Genomic DNA, 21,746 nt, shown 5'->3' on the forward strand with positions numbered 1-21,746 from the left:
ATTTTTGTGAGTAACTTGAACAGTGGATGGTAGAAAATAAAAGCTCCAGTCTTCTGTGATCACGGTTTGCCCGTGTGCTGATTTTACCCCCACACGGCCTCAGAGCTCCATGTGTTTCGGAGAAAGCCCATCCTGACACTACAACACACACACACACACACAAACACACACACACACACACACACACACACACACACACACTCAAAACTGTGTCTAGTAATTGAGTATTTGATAGCTGGATTGGTCAGTTATTTGCAAAATTACTCTAAATAATGAATTATTGGAAAATACAGCCACACTTCTTAAAGGAATATGCCACCATTTGTTGAAAAAGGGTTATTCACCGTCTCCTCTATATTTATATAGGTGGGCAAATGCATGTTTGTATCAGTGCATGCATCGTCTCATAGATACATACACTAGATGTCGCCTGGCTGCTGCTGTTCATTGGAACAAATGCGTCAACAGAGCCGCCATCTTGGAACAGGGGAGTCACTCCTCTTTAATGCATCAGCGTCAATGTAGGTAAAGGGCTAACGGAAATAAAATCACCATAAATCCTCAATCTCAAGCAATTTTCTAGTTTTTGTGGTTCGTTCCAAATGTCAGACATGTATTTATGATCGAGTCCAGATTTTTTATTAATATAATCTACTTTGTTCAAAATGTAATACCTAGTGCTTAGGTTTAGTAGTCACATTCTTCCACTTGATACTGCTTCCACTTAAGTAAACTTAAGATGAACTATCGAATACAAAACAAAGAGTCTAATTAATGTGTTAATACAAAGAATATTTATTATAATCGGTTCACAGATCTGAGTCCAAATGGTAACTTCACCCCTCTGAACTAAGAGTTTCTGCTTCAAAGTGAAGTTTAAACAGACTGAAATGTCCAGGCTCACTCCTCCACTATTTATTTCTGCATGTATTTATTTAACGATACTTAAAGTCATGTTTCGCCGTCCACAGTCCGAGTCCCGCTAGACTCCCTTTAGGAAACCTGTGATTTAAACTTCAGCAGGCTGTGGCAGTCCGCTCCACTCAGTCCTGGTTCTGGTTCTCCAGGGCATCCCTTCCGTCCAGCGGGCCCAGCAGTATGGCCCGGGTCTCCAGCTGCGTGGTGTCGGTTTTGGCTCCCAGGAAGCGGGCACTGAGCTCCAGATCCTGCAGCCGCAGACAGTCTCTGCTGCCCCGCTGTAGCTTCTCTCCGTCCGCCTGCCGCCGGCAAACTTAGTGGAACTTCCCGCCGATATCATAAGATCCTCCCGGACTATGTGTAAGATCCTCCCGATCACCATTCTGTCTTTGGCCGGTCTGATCTGGATCAGTGGGGACCGGTGCAGCAGCGAGGTGAAGCTGTGTTTTTGCCCGGGGAAAGAGACGCTGCCGCCGGCCACAGAACTCTCCGCCTCCCGCTGCCGCCGGAGCTCAGATTGCTGGTCGAGGGCGGCATGTATAATCATAAAACACATTCTCACCTGTTAAATGTTATCCCTTGCTGTTTGTTTTTTTCATTTCCTCTATCGAACATCAATAAGCAGCACAAAAGTCCGGCATCTTTAGCGTTGATCTGAATGCGGGAAAACTTCAGACCCCTGTTCCAAGATGGCGGCGGTTTTGATGCATGCTTAAAACCTCAAGGCGACATCTAGTGTATATATCTATGGCATCGTCTTAGTCCGGTGTCGCCGCCGCTAGATTAGCTTAGCGTAATGAATGGAATCCTTTGGTGCCGTCTAGCATGTTGTGAGTAAAAGTGACTCAACAACAACAACAAAACCTAATTACTTCTTGTGGCCTGCGTATTCACAACGAGTAAAAATAATGCAGATTAAGACTAAATGATTTCCGATACAGATATTGACTTGGGACTATATTGGGTGGAAGTAGGCTACAGCCGAAGCACTGCTACTCTGGCACAGAAATATCGGCAGCCCACGGGGCTCTGCGGCCGGCGCAAAGTAACCCTTTCAGGGTTACTGTTTTACCGAAATGCCACTGCCCTGACGAGACTTCTCCACTTCACAAAAATGCATTAAAGTGAAATCGGTCAAAAGCGTTAGCTTTGTAAGACCATAGAGTATGTGTTATATAAATGCCATGACAAAATTCTAATTGTAAATATACGCAATGTATGTCGAAAGCCCGTGGAGCACCGTGGGCTGCCGATATCTCTGTGCCCGAGTAGCAGTGCTTCGGCTGTAGTCTACTTCCACCCAATATAGTCCCAAGTCAATATCTGCCTAGGAAATCATCTAGTCTTAATCTGCATTGCTATTTTTACTCGTTTTGAATATGCAGGCCACAACAAGTAATTAGGTTTTGTTTTTGTTGTTGTTGAATCACTTTTACTCACGACATGCTAACCGGCAACAAAGGATTCCATTCATTACGCTAAGCTAAGCTAGCGGCGGTGGCGCCGGACTAAGACAATGCATGCACTGATACAAAAATGCCACCTATTTAAATATAGAGGAGACGGTGAATAACTCTTTTCTCAACAAACGGTGGCGTATTCCTTTAAAAGTCCTTATTTACACTTGACAGCTGCCTTTATGTTTTGTGCCTATTTTTGGTCATCTAGTCATTTACATTTCCTGATTTTGTATACTAGGCCTGAATGAGTTTTCTCATTAACTTTTTTCTGACCACATTTTAATTTAAGTTACGGTCATTTTCTAAAGATTAAACTTCAGGCAGGTTTGTGGTCTAGTTTTAAACAATATTCACTTGTACCCAACATGGAACATGACAATCAGTTAAAATGATGCAGGTGCTTGTTGCTAACTTCAAACCCATGCGATAAACAACTACATATTTGGCCAGTTATGGTAATTATGAAACACTGATGGTTTGTCATACATTTTTGTAACAACATTAAACTAAACTAATAAGTCATGTCTGGCAATGCATCAGTTATCGCAGGTTCAAAGCAAGAACAGACAACAACCTAGATCATTTATCACACAGCAATGTCCATCCATCAGTAGTCTGTGTGAGTGTCTTAAGGCTAATTAATAGCAATATATAGGCTCTACTGTGTGTGGGGAGTGTGTGGTAGAGCGAGTGAGAGACTAACAGGGTTTAGCTACAGAGCGAGTATTGACTCCGGTGGTGGAGAAAAGTTAACCCTGTCCTGGATTTTGAGGTGGCAGTAGCTCAGTATGTAGGGAGTATGGTTGGGAACCATATGGAACAAAGTATGGTGGTGGACTGGTAGCTGGAGAGCAGCCAGTTCACCTCCTTGGCACTGCCAAAGTGCTTGTGAGCAAGGCACCGAACCCCCAACAGGGTGCCTGTCCATTGACAGCCCCCTCACTCTGACATCTCTCCATTAGTGCATGTATATGTACTGAGCAAGTGTGTGTATTTCAGGCCTGTGTGTAATGTGTATTCTAACAACAGAGTGAAAATCAGTGTCATTTCCGTTTAGGATTAATATATACATTCTAATTATTATTAAATTATTTTATGTTTATGGAGAAGGAGAACCTGGAAATGAGTAGGGTGAAATGTGACGTTACCAAGCCATGGCCGAGCGGACCATCACAGATGTTGTGGTCTGTGTCGCCACAATGTTACATCTAGGTAGGTGCACGTCAGGCTATGGCGTAGGCAGGGCTGGGGTAAAAAAATCAGCAAGGGAGTGTTTCAGTGAGCTTGTGGGGCTGGATGCTCAATTGTAGAACATGACTCACACACCGACAAACACTTAGTTTAATGCATACTGAGACCTTAAGGATTCTAATTCATCAATCAAACTGCCTCATATTGGTCATATGAGGGGTAGATGTTTACAGACTGGACCGGATCTCAGTTGTAATAAAAGACTCAGTGAAATGTGACAACTGCAGAGGAGGTAACTTTTCTTACGTCAGCAGATTTATTTCCTCAGCCATTTAGTTTTTAATCACAGTTGTTGTGGTCTGCGTCGCCGCGACGTTACATCTAGGAAGGTGCACGTCAGGCTACGGTGTAGGCAGGGCTTAGGCTGGGCTGAGGTAAAACATCAGCCGCTGTGGCCGAGGTGGGCCATTGTAGGATGTAATTGGTCAGTGTTCAGATGAGAGACAAACCATTGGGCCAATCGTAAGATCTCTCTTCTCTGTATCGGCCAATCAAAATAAAAAGTTTTCAACCAACGTGCATCACATGCAGCCCACACAAATAGACCGACCTACCGGGAAATCTCCCGGTACTCTCGATGGCCAATCCATGCCTGGGCGTAGGGTCCGTATCTATGCTTACCTACGGACGTACCTACGGCGGAGAATCAACGCAGAACCATAAATCAAGCTTAATGCTTCAGTTTGGTCACCATAGTTTCATACAACTTCTTTGTGTCTTGAGATTGTGGTGCAATTTCGAATTTTGCATCGTGGCTGCAGTTCTGTCATCATTGTGAAAGCTTTCTCCAGAAACAATACCAATCAGTGATGGCCTTTTTACCAGCATGGGTCCTGAGGATAGTTGTGGTGAGAAAGAGTCAGACTGCTCAGTTAAAGCTCGACTCAGCCAGACATTTCTCTGTTCTCGGCTGAGATGGACGGCTGCAGTTTTTCAGTGTTTACACTGTGGAAATTAGCCTAGCGGCTAGCAGATTTCCACCGCCTCTGCTTTCGCTGTGCAAGGAGTATGATAAGCAGGCAATGGTATCTCAATCATAAGACCAAGGGCCCTATCTTGCACTCAACGCAATTGCCTTTGTACACCAACGCATGTATCATTCCTATTTTGCACCCGACGCACACACACTTTTCCCTCCACAGATGCACGTCGGTAAATTAGGGAATGTATTTGCGCCCCGGGGGTGGTTCAGCAAAAAGAGGAGGTGTGTTCAGGTGCAAACATTCCCATTATTTTGCAGTTTCAGAAAACAATTCCGCCACAGACCAGGAAAAAAAGTCTAAAGTCAGTGGTGTTATAGTCTAAAGTCAGTAGCGCGTTATTCAGATGCTATTTTAGGGGCGCATGCTTGGCCATAATGTAGTGTGCACACAACGCGCATACACTTTGCTTCTCTCATCTACATGGACGCAGCAGTTCCCATTTTTGCAAACCATACATAATTACAAGGAAAAATATTACTGAAAATGCGCTTCAGGTGTTTGGATAGGTCAGGAGGCACTTTACAGGACAGTCCTCAAAAAATCCCAGCATTCTTTGTGGATTGTTGTGTTTTACACAACATTTCCATGAATCATGGATGTGTTGATGACATAAATGAGGAAATATTAGAGGACTTAAGGAGACGTGATGTTGAACTACGGTGGGATTGGACACTCCAGCGGATTCTGGTCCGGGAGTGGCAATGTGCGATGTGCTCTTGGTGGAGCGGGTTGACGGAGATGGAGTGGGGGGAGGAGGAAGGGGCACAACAGGAGCAGGTGGTGCGTTTGGAGGCCCACGCTCCATGGCTGCAGCAATCCTCTCCAGACTTGAGGAGATGCGCCTGAGAGGCCGCAGCAGCATCGCCACCCGGCCAAGACGGGCATTTGTTACTTTGCCGCATCTCGGACAGCTCCCGCTGGCGTGCGGCAGGCAAATCCACCGTTATAATAGCAATCTGCCATGGACCAAGCACGCCAAACCACACCTAGCTACTTCAGACCAACCCATTTTAGATTTGGGTCGGGCTCATTTATCCCGCCGTTATCATAGCAACAGCGCCCGAGACCCGCCCACAAAGCTACTTGCGTTTTACGTTTGATACTTGCGTTTCAAATCGTTAAAATTGGGCCCCAAGGATTAGCCAAAAACACAGGCACTGGTCAAAACTAACTCACTGGAACAAACTCTATGACCAAAGGCTGGAACGGAGGTCAAGACCAACTGGCACTGAACAAAAGGAAAGGGTGTGTGTATATATGTGTGTGTGTGTGTATATATATATATATATATATGTGTATATATTTATATACAGTGGGGGAAATAAGTATTTGACCCCTTGCTGATTTTGCAGGTTTGCCCACTTACAAAGAATGCAAAAATCTACAATTTTAATCATATGTACATTCTAACAGTGAAAGACAGAATCCCAAAGAAAATTCCAGAAAATCACATCATATGAATTTATTAAAATTGATAACCATCTGATGAGGAAAAACAAGTATTTGACCCCCTGGACAAACAGCAAGTATTCTGGCTCCTACAAGCCAGTTAGTCTTTCTTTAAGACACAGCCCCAATCCGAACCAATTATCTACATCAAATACACCTGCCTCACCTCGTTACCTGTATAAAAGACACCTGTCAACACCCAAACAACCAGCATCCAACATCACCACCATGGGCAAGACCACGAATCAGGCACGATGTGACAAGATGTGTACATTAGCAGGAATGTAGCACATCTGCTTTGTGTTCACACTGTCTTCTTACAACTAAACCAACAGTTGTAAACAAAATGTAAGCCTGAACAATTTGCCAATGCTCGACACACCAATGGCCAGATCCTGCCCATCCTATGAGAAACAGCTGGGCACAAGCAATTTAAACGTCTACACCACCACTGCTTTATGTCGAAATGTCAGCAGCTGCACCTTATTAAAAAGCTCTCACTATAACTGAGTGCTCCAGACTTCATCACTCCTCATCCTGTCTCAATGTCCTGTCTGTTGAAGCACCGGTTTCAGTTCTTATTTGGTTGATGCATGGAGATGCTCTCATCCTCACCTCTGACACAGGCCGTATCACAGGTCCTAATTCAGATCTCTTGAAATTATTATCTTAAAACCATAATATTATGAGATGAAAAGTTTCATGGGAGATTTAACATCTTTTATTTACATTAGACAAACCAGGTCGGTGCTAGCTACCTGTCTAAAACTGATGTGAGGTGATTGGCTAGATCATTTGTTGCACACTGTACACAGTTTAAGATCCACTAAATAATTCTGAATTAGGGTTAAATTGTGCCTGAGCTGAGCCTCCTGACATTCACCATGTCAAAGCTCTGCTCCATCTCCTTCAGTATCATACTGCTGCCAACTGTCAAACTTTTGGCTTGAAACCTTTGCTTTCCATCACTGTCCCATGCCAACAAGACAGATACAGAATGACACCTGTCAGTCAGGCAATAGGGCATAGTGAACACAGTGGTGCCTGGCTGTAACAGAGGAAGTCTAACGTTAACCCATACCGTGACAGCTTTCACCTCGCCGTTATACACTCTGTCTGCGTGGAGGAAGGAGAGGCTTGGGTCCAATTGAAAGATTAAGCAAAAGGTTTAATGAAAAAGCATGATGAAAACGACATGACAAAAACAATCGAACATAAAACATGAAACACTGCCAGCAGTGGACTACAAGACATGCTTCCCCTTGTGGAGTCACAGTTTGCAGTCATGCGACATGACAAAACAATACACTGTAACCAGCGGACTGCAGACATGCTTCCCCTTGCGGGGTCACAGTTGCAGCCCCGAATCCTTCTTTGGATTCCACATTTATTCCCTACACTTGGGTGGTTCCTCAAATGAAATCTTTCCCTATTGGTAAGATGTCTCTCAAAAGAAAAGGTGTACGTTCCCAATCAATGTGTCTTGAGGCCACACCCGGTCACAGGATCCTACCGAGGCGATGTCAATTGTTTCCAAACTACAGGAGTACTCATTCTTTGTTCTAATCAAGTCTGGCCCAATAGGGGGTGGCTCCCCAAAAAGAGACAACAGTTACCTTTCCTGTGGGGACAATGAGTCTCCTTAGATGCTAAATGACAGATATGAGTCTGATGATTCTTTAGAAGCTTGAGTAGGTGTGAGCCGGACCAATGATAATTAGTGTGGTGTGATGCAATCGGTTGATTCAGTGTTTTTTCTAGCTACAGTGTTCATTTAACTAAAAGTATATTTTTTAATCAGACATCACCAATGGTTTAACTTTTTACAACCTAACAGTACCGAAATATGGCACCGTTTGATTTAAAGTGAATCAGTCCTCGGTAGTACCAACGTTACACACCGTTTGGAATGAAAGGGAGAAAACAGGACACAGTAACATGGCGGATATCGTTCATATACATTTTCTTTTTTTTCTTTTTTTACAACGTAGTTAAGGCGGCATAGCATACGTGTCTTGCTTATGTGGCCCCCTGAGCTGCAAAGTGCTGCGGGAAACCCTGGGATTATTACAGGGAGGTTTGCTCCTTATATAATAATATTGGCAATAGTGACATTACTGTAAGCATGCAACCTATCTAATCACTTAGGTAATTAAAAAATAAAGCAACAGCTAGTAGGCCTAGTGTTTTATTGTACTAAGCCTATAAGTTACTATACTGTATATGCCTCAGTTCAAAGATCTGTGGTTTCTTGTCCATAGAATTTCAGTGTTTCTTGAACCATAAACAAACAAACAATCAACAAAAGAAAGTTTTCTGCCTGCGGCAGTGCATTTGGGTATACTGTATACATATATATCTGGGGTGTTATATTATTGTCCTTTAGGACTTTACAGTGCTTCATGGAGGTGAACTTTTCCCCCATAATAACAATAAATAAAGAAAAGAAAATTGTTCTTCTCTCTAGTGGTATATGGCTATTTAGATTCAGATTGAGAATACAATGGAGGTGAATCAAATTTAGTTTGTGGTACAGCATTAAAAAATGACATTCATGAAATTTAACAGCAACATCTCTTTCCAGAAACAGTGCCCTTGTTACTCTGGACAATCCACTTCCTCACAACATCTCTTACAGTTTCCATTGGAATGACTTTCTGCTGAAGAAATAGTCCCATGACAGTGTGGTCTGTGGAAACCACTCCACCCATTCCTAAATCCCAAACCTCATTGGACAACGGCTCCTCCTCCTTGAATATCCCAATTTAACCACTGATTATGAACAATATAGTCATGACTGCAATCGGACCCAATATATCATAAATAATGTTGACTAGTTAGAAACCAAAAACGAGCCAAAAAAACACAGAGGGTAGGGGGCTGGGATATCTAATTTGTGGCTGCTACGTTTAATTCACTTTTTATTTTACTTCCTGCTTCTTACAGTGCAGACGCTCTATTGCTTGCTCCTGCTTCTGCTTGCATATTTCTGCTGATAATCTTGCTTTTCCTCTGAGAGAAACTATGAGCAGCGGCTCTTGGATACTTATAAATCACTGGACTATACATTATTTGTAGACATAGTAGGCTATTGTCATATTTGAAATTTTTTCTGCGTGAGCGTGGCCTACCAATAGCTCAAGCCTGTCCTAAAGTGACTGTAGCTAAAGCTAATTAGCAGCAAGATGCCACCCTTCTCCATAGAGGACTACTACAAACTCCTTCAGAAGATTGCAATTCTGGAAACCAAAATTTACCGGTTAGAAGTAAATATGGAAGTGAACGGATCATGTGGAAATGACACCACTTTACCAGTGACCGAAAACAATGGACAAAAGCATGCTAACACACGGCTAACTAGCACCAGCAAGACCACAAAGAAACAGGAGGGCTGTGGAACGGATAATAAATCAACAAGTGGCAGTCCTCCCTGGAGCTCTTTTGGTGCAAAGCCTAAGAGTAAATCATTTTCCTGGGAAATGGGAGGATGACTAACGGGCAGGACATAGCGCCCTGAGATTTGTGATACGACCGGCTGGCCTGCATTATCATCCAGGCAGAGCTCCTCTTCAACCCCTGTACTTAGCAGGACACGGTCGTGGACAGCTGCAAAAGGGAAAATCAGCAACAAAAGGCCTCCCCAACAACTGAGTGTGCAGGTGAAGAACAGATTTGCTCCTCTGCTGCAGGACCCTGGACATGACCTGGATTACGTCTCTTCGTCACACAGCAGGGTAAGGACTGAGAGCAATTCTAAAAGTAAAAAGCTACAGGGAAAGCTAATGACTGGGCCCCAAACTCTGATTGTGGGTGACTATGCTGTGAAAGATATAAAAAGCAGTAAAAACACCAAAATACTCGGTGTCTGACTTGGCCCAAAGAATCCCAGATATCGTAGCAGCACACCCAACTGTGAAGAACATTATACTGCATATAGGGTCAAATGATGTTGTAAAGCAAAAGTCTGAAGTGCTGAATCGTGACTTTATGAATCTGCTGAACACAGTCAGCTCCCTAAACGCAAAGGTGTTTGTCAGTGGCCCTATACCGCCAGTCAGAGGAGGAGCTGAGAGATTCAGCAGACTGTTGGCACTGAACAGATGGCTTTCAACTGCATGTACCAACAACCATTCTATGCAGTTCATTGACAATTTTAACATTTTCTGTGGCTGCAGACATCTTTTTAAAGCAGATGGACTATTCCTTAACAAGCCAGGAGTAAAGCTGTTCACCTCTAGCCTACTTTACTTTCTGCACCACACATCTGCTCCCTTGGCCAAGGACACGAGACAAGATGAACCAAAACAAGAGAAAGACACAACAAAGTGCGGCAGTGAGCCACCACAGCCCCCACCTGAGCAAAGATTTGACCATGGGAGACCAACGACCGGAGATGAGAAATCTCAACCGCCCGTCTCACCCGTCCAACACTCCTCAAACCCCTTTGACAACCACGAAAGCTTTGAGGACCTCTTTAAGGATACGTCGCTCTCCCCTCTTTCCCCCATCCCCATGTTGGAGTTCACTGACCAGATGAAGCAGCTGGTAAATGCTGGAACCAAGTATGCCCCCCTTCCTTCTCCCATCGCAAAACGCCAGGCACCTCTGCCCCCTCAAGGACGGCAGTTAACTCCTTCTCCCCAAACTGATAAGGATGCTTGTGTGCAAAATGCAGTAAGCATTAACTGATATGGGCCGGGTCCAGGCTGCATGCCTAGTAGCACTCAGGACTTTTTCCAAGACAAGCCTGGGCCCTGCGTATTAGATTCTTCCACAATTTATGTTGTGATAGGTAATAGAAAAAGAATGGCGAATAAGCATGTAACTGCAAACTTTGCAAATTTAGCATCCATTCCTCATCAGCCACAGTATGTCCCTAAAAATGAAAACGCACTAACACTAGCACTACTAAACGTTAGGTCTTTGGCGGGAAAATCATTTTTAATCAATGATTTTATTATCAACCACAATCTTGATTTTATGTTTTTAACTGAAACCTGGTTGGACCATAATAACAGTGCTGCTGTTCTCATTGAGTCAGCCCCCCCTAACTTCAGTTTTATGAGTGAGAATAGAGTGAATAAGAAAGGAGGTGGAGTCGCCATTTTGTTTAATGACTCTGCAAATTTTGCTTCTTTTGAATATGTGGCTCTTCAGCTAAGATCCTCCCCTCAAGCTCTACTTCTAAATATCTACAGGCCACCTAAATACTGTGCAAACTTCTTTGACAACTTTACTGAACTGTTATCTATAATCTGTATTAACTTTGACCGTGTAATTATTGCTGGTAATTTCAACATTCATGTTGACAACCCCCAGGACCGAGGGACCAAAGAACTGTGTTGTGTTTTTGAGAGCTATGGACTGACTCATCATGTGACACAGCCCAACACAATAAGGGGCACACTTATTGTGTTGACTGATGTTGCTCTCTCTGATCATTCCTGTTTTCTTTAACGGCACTATCTCTCTGCCCAAAAGTGTTCAGAAAACGGTATATCACTGAAAACACCAGTGAATCATTCATTCAGCTTTTCTCCTCTACACCCACCCTCACTGTGGCCTCAGTCACCGAGCTTGTAGATCATTTCAACTGTAAAATTACGAATGTTATTGATGCTATTGCTCCCACTAAGGTCAAAGCTGTCTCTGGTAAGAAAAGATCTCCATGGAGAAATTTTATAGTTGTGAGAACAGAAAAAAGAGTGTCGAAAAGCTGAACGCAGTTGGCGAAAATCTAATCTCCAGGTCCATTATAACACTTATAAAGAGAGACTTCGCATTTATAATATGGAACTAAGGAATGCAAGGCGGTCCTTTTTCTCTGACATTATTGCCAGAAACAATAATAATTCATGTGCTTTGTTTGCTACTGTTGATAGGTTAACAAACCCTCCAGTACCAATAGCATCTGAACTGTTGTCTACCAAGGCTTGCAATGACTTTGCCTCCTTCTTCATAGACAAAATTCAGAAAATTAGACAAACAGTCAGTGCTTCCATATTAAGTACAGGATATGTGTTGTCACAGTGTGCACGCAAAACAAATTCCAACATGACACAATTTCATACGATCAACCTTAAAAACCTGGAGGACATTATACAACATCTGAAAACCTCCTCCTGTTGCCTTGATATTCTACCAACGGGTGTTTTCAAAAATGTTTCGAATTGTTTGACTTCTGATCTTCTACAGATTGTAAACACATCTCTGCTCTCAGGTATCTTCCCACAGGCCCTGAAAACTGCAGTCATCAAGCCACTCCTAAAAAAGAACAATCTAGACACGACACTAATGAGCAACTATACAATACTACCAATATCAAACCTTCCATTTTTAAGTAAAATCATAGAAAAAGTGTTTTTTCAACAACTCAACCTTTTCTTATTGCTAAACAACAGTTTTGATGCCTTCCAGTCAGGTTTTCGACCACACCACAGCACTGAGACGGCTCTTGTTAAAGTCTTTAATGACATCCACTTAAACACAGATAGTGGCAAAATTTCAGTCTTAGTATTACTTGATCTCAGTGCTGCATTTGATACGGTAGACCATGACATATTGCTTGACCGATTGGAAAACTGGGTTGGTCTTTCTGGCTCAGTACTAAAGTGGTTTGAATCCTATTTAAAGAATAGGGACTACTTTGTGTCTATAGGTAATTATACATCTGAGCATACAAATATGACGTGCGGAGTTCCCCAAGGCTCAGTTCTGGGGCCTCTTCTGTTCAACATCTACATGCTTCCACTGGCTCAGATTATGGAAAACAACAAAATAAGTTACCATAGTTATGCGGATGACACACAAATTTACATAACCTTATCGCCAGGGGAACTATAGCCCAATACAACAATTAAATATGTGCATTGAACAGATTAATGATTGGATGTGCCAGAACTTTCTTAAATTAAATGAAGAAAAAACGGAGGTGGTTGTTTTTGGAGCAAAAGAGGAACGATTGAAAGTCAGCACTCAGCTTCAAACGACAATGTTAAAAACAACAGACAAAGCAAGAAATCTTGGTGTAGTCATGGACTCAGACCTAAATTTTAAAAGCCACATTAACATAATTAAAAAATCAGCCTATTATCACCTTAAAAATATATCAAGGGTTAAAGGGCTTATGTCTCAGCAAGATCTGGAAAAACTTGTCCATGCTTTTATCTTCAGTAGACTTGACTACTGTAACGGTGTCTTTACAGGTCTCCCTAAAAAAATCAATCAGACAGCTGCAGCTGATTCAGAACGCTGCTGCTCGAGTCCTCACTAAAACCAAGAAAGTGGATCACATCACTCCAGTACTGAAGTCTCTACACTGGCTTCCAGTGCCTCAAAGAATTGATTTCAAAATACTTTTACTGGTTTATAAATCACTAAACGGTTTAGGGCCAAAATACATTTCTGATCTGCTACTACATTATGACCCACCCAGACCTCTCAGGTCGTCTGGGACAGGTCTACTTGTTGTCCCCAGAGTCAGAACTAAACAGGGGGAAGCAGCGTTCAGTTTTTATGCTCCACATATCTGGAACAAACTCCCAGAAACCTGTAGGTCCGCTGCAACTCTCAGTTCTTTTAAATCTAAGCTAAAGACCTATCTTTTTGATGTTGCTTTTCTTTAAATAATCTATTTTATTAACTTTAATTTCTTATATTGCACTGTAACTATTATTCTTATACTGCACTATCAATTTTATTCTTGTCTTTTAATGTTTTTCATTTGTTTATTATTGTTTTTTAATTGTTTTCTAACTGCTCTTTAATGTTTTATGTAAAGCACTTTGAATTGCCCTGTTGCTGAAATGTGCTATACAAATAAAGCTGCCTTGCCTTGCCTTGCCTTTTATTAAGGAACTGCCAATATACACATAGGACACGAGCACAACACATCTCTCCAACCCACTGCTTCAGTGGGGGTGTTTGGTCCACAACAGATCAATTTCTTACCAGACTTTCTTACCAGCCTACACCAACTGAGTCAAATGGCAAACGCTGTTTGAACCACACCAGTTAGATGTGAAAGCACCTCTAAAGAGCTAACCTACAATGCATAAACTAATAAGGTGCTATGAGCATTAGTTTGCATTTAAAATCATGAAACTTCAAGTCCAATTTATCCATATGCTTACATCTATTTCACTGTTTTGTATCTCTTATTGTCATTACTCATGTTTATTCTCCATCTGTTTCTCCTTCCTCTCTTTCCTTTTCTTCTCTCTCTTTCTGTCTGGGTTTTGTGTTGTAGCCAACTGTATCCCTCAATGCCAGAACGGAGGAATGTGCCTCAGGCCTCAGCTCTGTGTCTGCAAGCCTGGCTCAAAGGGGAAGGCATGCGAGCAGAAGACGATGCCCACACATCCCTTCCCAGCACTGCCTGGGAATGGGCACACCACTGCTAACTCAAATGGACACACTAATGGACACAATGTGGTGCCCCAGCGGCCCATACCTCAGCAAGTTTCACCCAATGGTTATGCCTCTGCCCCCACTCCATCTAACAACATGGCCCAGATGAAACTAAGTGTCAGGCCGGCCCCCCAGTTTGTACGACCAGCTTACATCCAACAACACATCCAACAACAGTAAGTACCACGCTTACATTCCACCTTTATTTATTCAGAAAACAAAGCAGCTGAGCTCTCTGCTGTTGTCCACCAACTTCAAATTCATAGTTTCACTAATTGACTCTGGAAGAAGTTCACTAGAACCATTTTCTGTCTTCCGCTGCCGAGCTGCACCTACATTCTGCTGCTGATAACTCTTCAGCAACTCCACTGGAGCAGTTGGAGGGTTCGGAGTCTTGCTCAAGGGCACGGCATGGTAGAGTGTAGGGCTGAAACGATTCCTCGAATAACTCGAATAATTCGATTACAAAAAATGCTCGAAGCAAAATTCTTTGCCTCAAAGCTTCGTTAAATCAATGTAATTAAGGTTGTACGGCTCACTGTGTTTCCGCACGGAGGATTATTACTAGCGCACAAGAGGTTTGCGCTTCTGTGGACACAACACAAGCACAGACGATATATAAACACAAGACTGACGGCCCAGATTACAAATGAAGGAAGACAAAAATAGCGAGGGTCTAAGAGGAGAGACAGGCGAGAGAAAAAGACAGAAAGTTTGGGATCATTTTAAGCTGCAAACATGCTGCTACATCACCTCTGTAACAAACATCCAGTGTACTCATCTGTTTCACGGAGCCAACCAGACACAAGGTAGCTAACGTCTGCTGCACTGTTTACACAACTAGCCTACAGCATGCTACTCTGCTAATAGTGATGTTTTACACAACTAGCCTACAACATGCTACTCTGCTAATAGCAATATTTTACACAACTAGCCTACAGCATGCTACTCTGCTCATAGTGATGTTTTACACAACTAGCCTACAACATGCTACTCTGCTAATAGCAATATTTTACACAATTAGCCTACAGCATGCTACTCTGCTAATAGTGATGTTTTACACAACTAGCCTACAGCATGCTACTCTGCTCATAGTGATGTTTTACACAACTAGCCTACAACATGCTACTCTGCTAATAGCGATATTTTACACCTAGCCTACAGCATGCTACTCTGCTCATAGTGATGTTTTACACAACTAGCCTACAACATGCTACTCTGCTAATAGTGATGTTTTACACAACTAGCCTACAGCATGCTACTCTGCTCATAGTGATGTTTTACACAACTAGCCTACAACATGCTACTCTGCTAATAGTGATGTTTTACACAACTAGCCTACAGCATGCTACTCTGCTAATAGTGATGTTTTACACAACTAGCCTACAACATGCTACTCTGCTAATAGTGATGTTTTACACAACTAGCCTACAGCATGCTACTCTGCTCATAGTGATGTTTTACACAACTAGCCTACAGCATGCTACTCTGCTAATAGTGATGTTTTACACAACTAGCCTACAGCATGCTACTCTGCTAATAGTGATGTTTTACACAACTAGCCTACAGTATGCTACTCTGCTAATAGCGATGTTTGACCAACAAGCTAAAACGAAAGCTGTCGGTTTGTAGTCTAACTGTTTATTAGTTTGCTTCTAATCTTTGGAAATTTAGCTGCTGCCGCGGCTCCTCCCCCCAGCATGGCTACTTAATATGCACGTGAATGACGTCATCATGCATTTTTTATTCTCCCCCCCCCAATAAAATGTTTTGCTTTTTCTAAAAAAGGAAACCTGTCTTTTGTATATATACAAGCTACAGGTTTCCTTTTTTTTAGTAAACAGCAATAATAAATATTTACTATTGCTGTTTACTAAGTATTTCTTATCCAATTACTCGATTAATCGATGGAATAATTGGTAGAATATTCGATTACTAAAATAATCGATAGCTGCAGCCCTAGTAGAGTGATAGATTACCTGTTTGAACACAACATGGAGAAACTGGGTTAATTACAACTACAAAAAGATCAAATTTAATTAAAGTTAGAGAAAACCCTACATTTAATAGAATAATAATAATAAGCAACTGTATTATAAAAATTATACAGTACAGCTCAGGGAACAACTTGAGGTTCAGTGTCTTGCTCAAGGACACTTTGACATGTGGCAGATATAATCATAAAATCATGAAATATATGCAGACCACGGATTTGTTTTTACCCATGTAGCAATCTTTGGGAATTAGGGTTCTTTATATATTTCTAACACCACAGAAATAGTAAAATCTAAAAGTTTTCTATAAACACGGATCTCTCACTGTGAAGGTTGTGTTATTGTGGTTTGCCCGGACAGTATACTCTCTTTATCACCAACCATGAGTGTAATAATAGGTTGAATTTCTCCCGGCACTTTCATAGGTACAGTGTAAATGCCACTAACTCCTTCTGTGGTTAACTGTGGGTTTGTTTTGCCTGTCACTACTTCAGACAACTGGACAACGTGCAGTTGCATCAGACAGTACAAATGGCCCCAATGGCTTGACTAGTCCAATCGGTGGATGTAGACTCAAAACATATTTCTGCTTTTCAGCTCAATGTTACAGCAACCCAAATCACCCAGCACAATTAAAGTCCAATTAAAGTTGACACAGATCATACCAGACTGCTGATTTTGATCATTGATATTTAGAATGTTAATACATTTTATGTGCTTTGATTTACATGCACTCTGAAAAACGTGAAGGGGAGTTTTTTATGCACAGGAAAAAGTAATTGCTACCAGATCTGTGTCCTCGAAAGCTGCTCTCAATTTTCAGAAGGGATATGTCACTCACTAGTAGCTATTCTCTTATTGCATTTTAGCAACAGTGCGGTTTTGTCATCGGATAGGATAGAAGAAAGGGTACTAACCACCAGGTACGGAAGATCTCATCAGATCAGTAAGGTGTACACAAGTATCTGAGTGAAATAGATGTTAAAGTGATGGTTCGGAGTAATTTCACCCTAGGCTGCTTTGCACCTTGACCTCGAGCCAAACAACCCCGCATAAGCTTTTTCCCCTTGTTATAACGTTGGTTGAGTTAATGTTATCAGCTGGTTAGCTTAGTGCAGGCGCTAATGGATCCACGTTTGCATCTCCTAAAGTACCCCACTAATAATGCCCTAAAAGATACCAAACTTCTACAGTACTACAAATAGTTTCTGTACTTATACATTTTAGAAAAAATAGAAATTTGTAACTACACCAGAAGTATATTTAAATAACACTTGCCTCCTCTTGGTTACTACCGTGCGAGATCACGCACAGAGCAAAACATCTATTGCTTTTAAACCGCAGCCGGGATATAAACAACTGTGTGGCATCTTGTCCTATCGCCTCACGCTGCAGTAGCTGCTTCTGCTGTTCACTCACTTCTTGGATCTTCTTCTCCAGTAGTCTTTTTCTGGCAATAGATGTTGTGCTCTGTGCAGGATCTCGCGCGGTAGCAGCCAAGAGGAGTATCCATCAGGCAAGGGTTATTTAAATATACTTCTGGTGTAGTTACAAACTTTCTAATGCCTCGTCTTATAAGTACAGAAACTATTTGTACTACTGTAGAAGTTTGGTATCATTCCGGGCATTATGAGTGGGGTACTTTAGGACCAAAACGATGACAAATAGGTTACTGTCTAGAATATTCTTCAGAATAACCTCAAAGGTACTGTATGCTAAAAATCATGCTACACTGGTTAACATTTCACAAAATGAGCCTAACAAAGTTGTCACCTATTTGTCGATAGCAAGGTGCTTTCCTATGCTGCGACAGGAGTGTATGGATAAGAAATGACGTTGTTAAATTGTACTTCTTTAGCCGCTCACTAGTTAACTATTGAAAGCTGTGTCACCAGCATAGCTACTGTGGTTACTGTCATTACCATGGCAACCCATGCACACAGATTAGCGATGTCTAGGCTATAGAAATAATTTCTATGTCTTGACACACGAATCCCATCTGATCACTTGCAAATAACAGAATGTTTAGATCTTTGTTTGTTTGATTTTGTTAATCATAGTTATTGTTGAAATAAAAACAAACGTTATTTGAATAATTATTTTGTCTTTTCTAGTTTGTTTTAACGGGGGGGGCTGCGGCTGGGAGCGGGCCGTCCAAAAATAGACAGCGGGTCCCGGGATTTAAGAGCGCTGCTCCTGATCAGTGCTGTAACCAACTGTTAGCTTCGCCTAGCTTGGTTTTATTAGAAAATCAGCAACGCACACAGTGCATCCAGTTAAACACCAGCCAAACACTTTATTATCACTCCTCTACTCCCTCTCTGTCACTTCTTTCCCGGGGGACTCTTTCTCCTACAGCGACCTGAGGGATCCAATCAACAGGGACTTTAAAGGAACACGCCGACTTATTGCGAATTTAGCTTATTCACCGTAACCCCCAGAGTTAGACAAGTCGATACATACCCTTCTCATCTCCGTGCGTGCTGTAAGGCTGTCTGACGGCTCCAGCAGCATCAGACCAACACAGATCCTGCAGGTGAATGGTTCCAGTAATCCTACTGCTCTGAATAAGTGACAAAATAACTCCATCATGTTCCTATTTACATGTTGTGATTTATAGAGTCACAGCGTGTACAAAAAACAACGTAACATGAGACACAGCCGTCTTCTATCCTTAAACAAACCGGGAACTATATTCTTAGGCGGAAGAATATAGTACTTTGGCGGAGTGATATGCTCGAAGCAAGCCTGTCTGAGAATATAGTGCCCGGTTTGTTTACTGTTAGAAGATTGCTGTGTCTCATGTTACGTTGTTTTTTGTACACGCTGTGACTCTACAAATCACAACATGTAAATAGGAACATGTTGGTGTTATTTTGTTACTTTTGTCACAATTGGGAGCAGTAGGCTAGTTGGAACCAGTTACCTGCAGGATCTGTGCTGGGCTAAGCTAATGCTGGAAGCGTCAGACAGCGTTACAGCACGCACGGAGATGAGAAGGGTATGTATGGACTTGTCTTACTCTGGGGGTTACGGTGAATAAGATAAAGTCCCAATAAGTCGGCGTGTTCCTTTAAATGAAATCTGTTAGTGTTAAAAGACAGGGAAACAAAATGGAATAAAACCAACCACAGCCAACAACACCTTCTAAAATAAGGGAAATAAATAAATACAATGTCACTTTGCCCTTATTGCACTAGAATAACTAATTATTGCACTTGTATGTAATTATGCACTACAACGTAATATATTTATTAATACTACACAGTAAAATAACTAAAAGAAGACATTGTGTGGGTGGGACCCAACACACAAGCTGTGGGAACGGGCAGGAGCAGAACACACACACTGTGGGAGCGGGCGGTAATGGTCAGAAATCCACTGGGAGCGGGCAGGAGCAGGATTAAAAAAAACAGTCCCGTGCAGGGCTCTAGATCAGAGTGCATGAAGCAACAGGTAACCTGCAGATTATTAAAGAGAACGTCTGTCGTGGTTCTTCTACACTGTGAGAGCCCTTCAGTCAGCCAGGCAGCCAGCGGGTTACCCACAACAAAGCACTGACCTACTCTGCACACATATTCTCCCTTTCCTTCCCTGGAGTCCTCCAGCCTATGTTGTGATATTGCTAATACATGAGAGGACTCTGGTGAGGTTCAGTGGGTTCATTACATTAGACCAGAGTATGTCAGCTCTCGCGGGGAAGAAGACTTGGACGACTCGAGTGTAGAGGTCGGCGGTGGATTGTGATTGTGGCCAGAGCAGCGAAGGCCGAGACTGAACAGATTTATACACACACACACACACACACACACACACACACACGCCCTCAACCCTTACTCACCAATCTGTTTATGTAGAAATGAGTCAAACCTCCGCTCTGATATTTAAGACTAGCAGGCTCTTGTAACCATTCCTTGGATTCTCTCCAAACTCTTCTCTTATTTTTTTTCATTTAATGGCTAGATCATTGCCAACACACACGCTCATGCTGGATATTTTGTTGAGACTGGAATGAGATCTTATGTTTATAACTTCTCTTTTGCTATCACTGTTCTCACAGCTCAGGTTTGAAGCTATTTGTTGTTGTCAAATTTAGGACTAAGTTGTTGTTGATCTGTTATGTACAACATTTGAGCCAGACTAGCCCAAAACTGATGACGTCATACCTGATTTCCACATATTCTGCATCATGGCACAGTGTCATAATGCCAGTATATGAGTATAACTTTAAAATGTACTCTAGAATGTGCAGTTGTCACGTTAGAAACAAACGGTGGGCATTGGGAGTGCATTGAGTGGTAAAATAAATGTACACAATTACAATTACAGTTTTTTGCTGTAATAATTTCATCACACCACTTCCCTTGTCCATGTTACGTGCAGTAACTTTTTTTGGTGAGTGGAGTTTGCCACATTAAGTGAAGAAACCTCCGATAAAGCCACTGTGCACTAGCTCTTGACAGCAAATGGTAGAGCGGTGGTGCATTTACTGTGAAGTAGCAGCTAAAGCCATGTTGTTAGGTGGACAAAAACTACTCTGGATAAATGCTAATGTTGCTCCTTGTCTGCTGGTTGTGTTAGGAGGCAATTCTTTGCAGTTATATTTTGCCTTGTCAGTCTTATGTTGTGTTTTCAGCTTTTTTGCTGGCAAAAAAATCTATTCGAGGTGCTCTGGAATGGAAATTCCACATAATTGTAACTTTCTGTGGCAATAAACCTTATTCATATTCTGTGGAGTTTTCTTGCAAAAACCCTGTATTTTTACATCCCTGTTTACTTGCTAGAAGTTGTCTTGTCCCCTGCCCCCTGCCAGTGGAACAGTATGAAAGCATTGCTTGTTGCATGTGCATGAGAGAAATCAAAACTGGGATCCACTCATAAAAACATTGCTCCACAGCGCTACTTGTGTTCAAAACTGTAACAAGGTACCTTAAATGCAGCTTTTAAGGTTTTAGAGAAAACGTCCTTAACAAATATGGTGTAATCAGTATCCCATGTGAAGTGTTGGACAACTTTTTTGTCATATAGAAGAAATGAATGAAAATGGATGAATCCCTCTAGGCTACAGATCTGTACACAGTGGCAATAAAAAAAAAACATGCTGCCTTTGCCTCCATGACATGCCATGTGTTGCATGCACCCTGTTAACTAATAATCCTAAAAATATATCCAGAAGGTTTTACCAGTGGATGGTTTTATGACTATGTAGTAGTAATAAACATCTTACACACAATGATAGATGTATTGTACACACATAACTGGATATCATAAAGGAGCGTGGC

The 21,746-nt window shown here is 42.0% G+C and overlaps 1 protein-coding gene across 5 annotated transcripts in view; it reads left to right on the top strand.

Annotated features, from left to right (window-relative positions):
• The window catches only part of ltbp1 (latent transforming growth factor beta binding protein 1), a 239,834-nt gene that overhangs the window by 37,268 nt on the left and 180,820 nt on the right, over positions 1-21,746 (top strand). For all 5 annotated transcript variants that reach the window (XM_028602867.1, XM_028602868.1, XM_028602869.1 and 2 more), the window contains exon 3: positions 14,310-14,646. In XM_028602867.1, the coding sequence (XP_028458668.1) occupies positions 14,310-14,646 (337 nt within the window). The remainder of the gene's footprint in view (positions 1-14,309; positions 14,647-21,746) is intronic.

This window comes from Perca flavescens, chromosome 17 (assembly GCF_004354835.1).
Source record: "Perca flavescens isolate YP-PL-M2 chromosome 17, PFLA_1.0, whole genome shotgun sequence".
NCBI classification, from domain to species: Eukaryota; Metazoa; Chordata; class Actinopteri; order Perciformes; family Percidae; genus Perca; species Perca flavescens.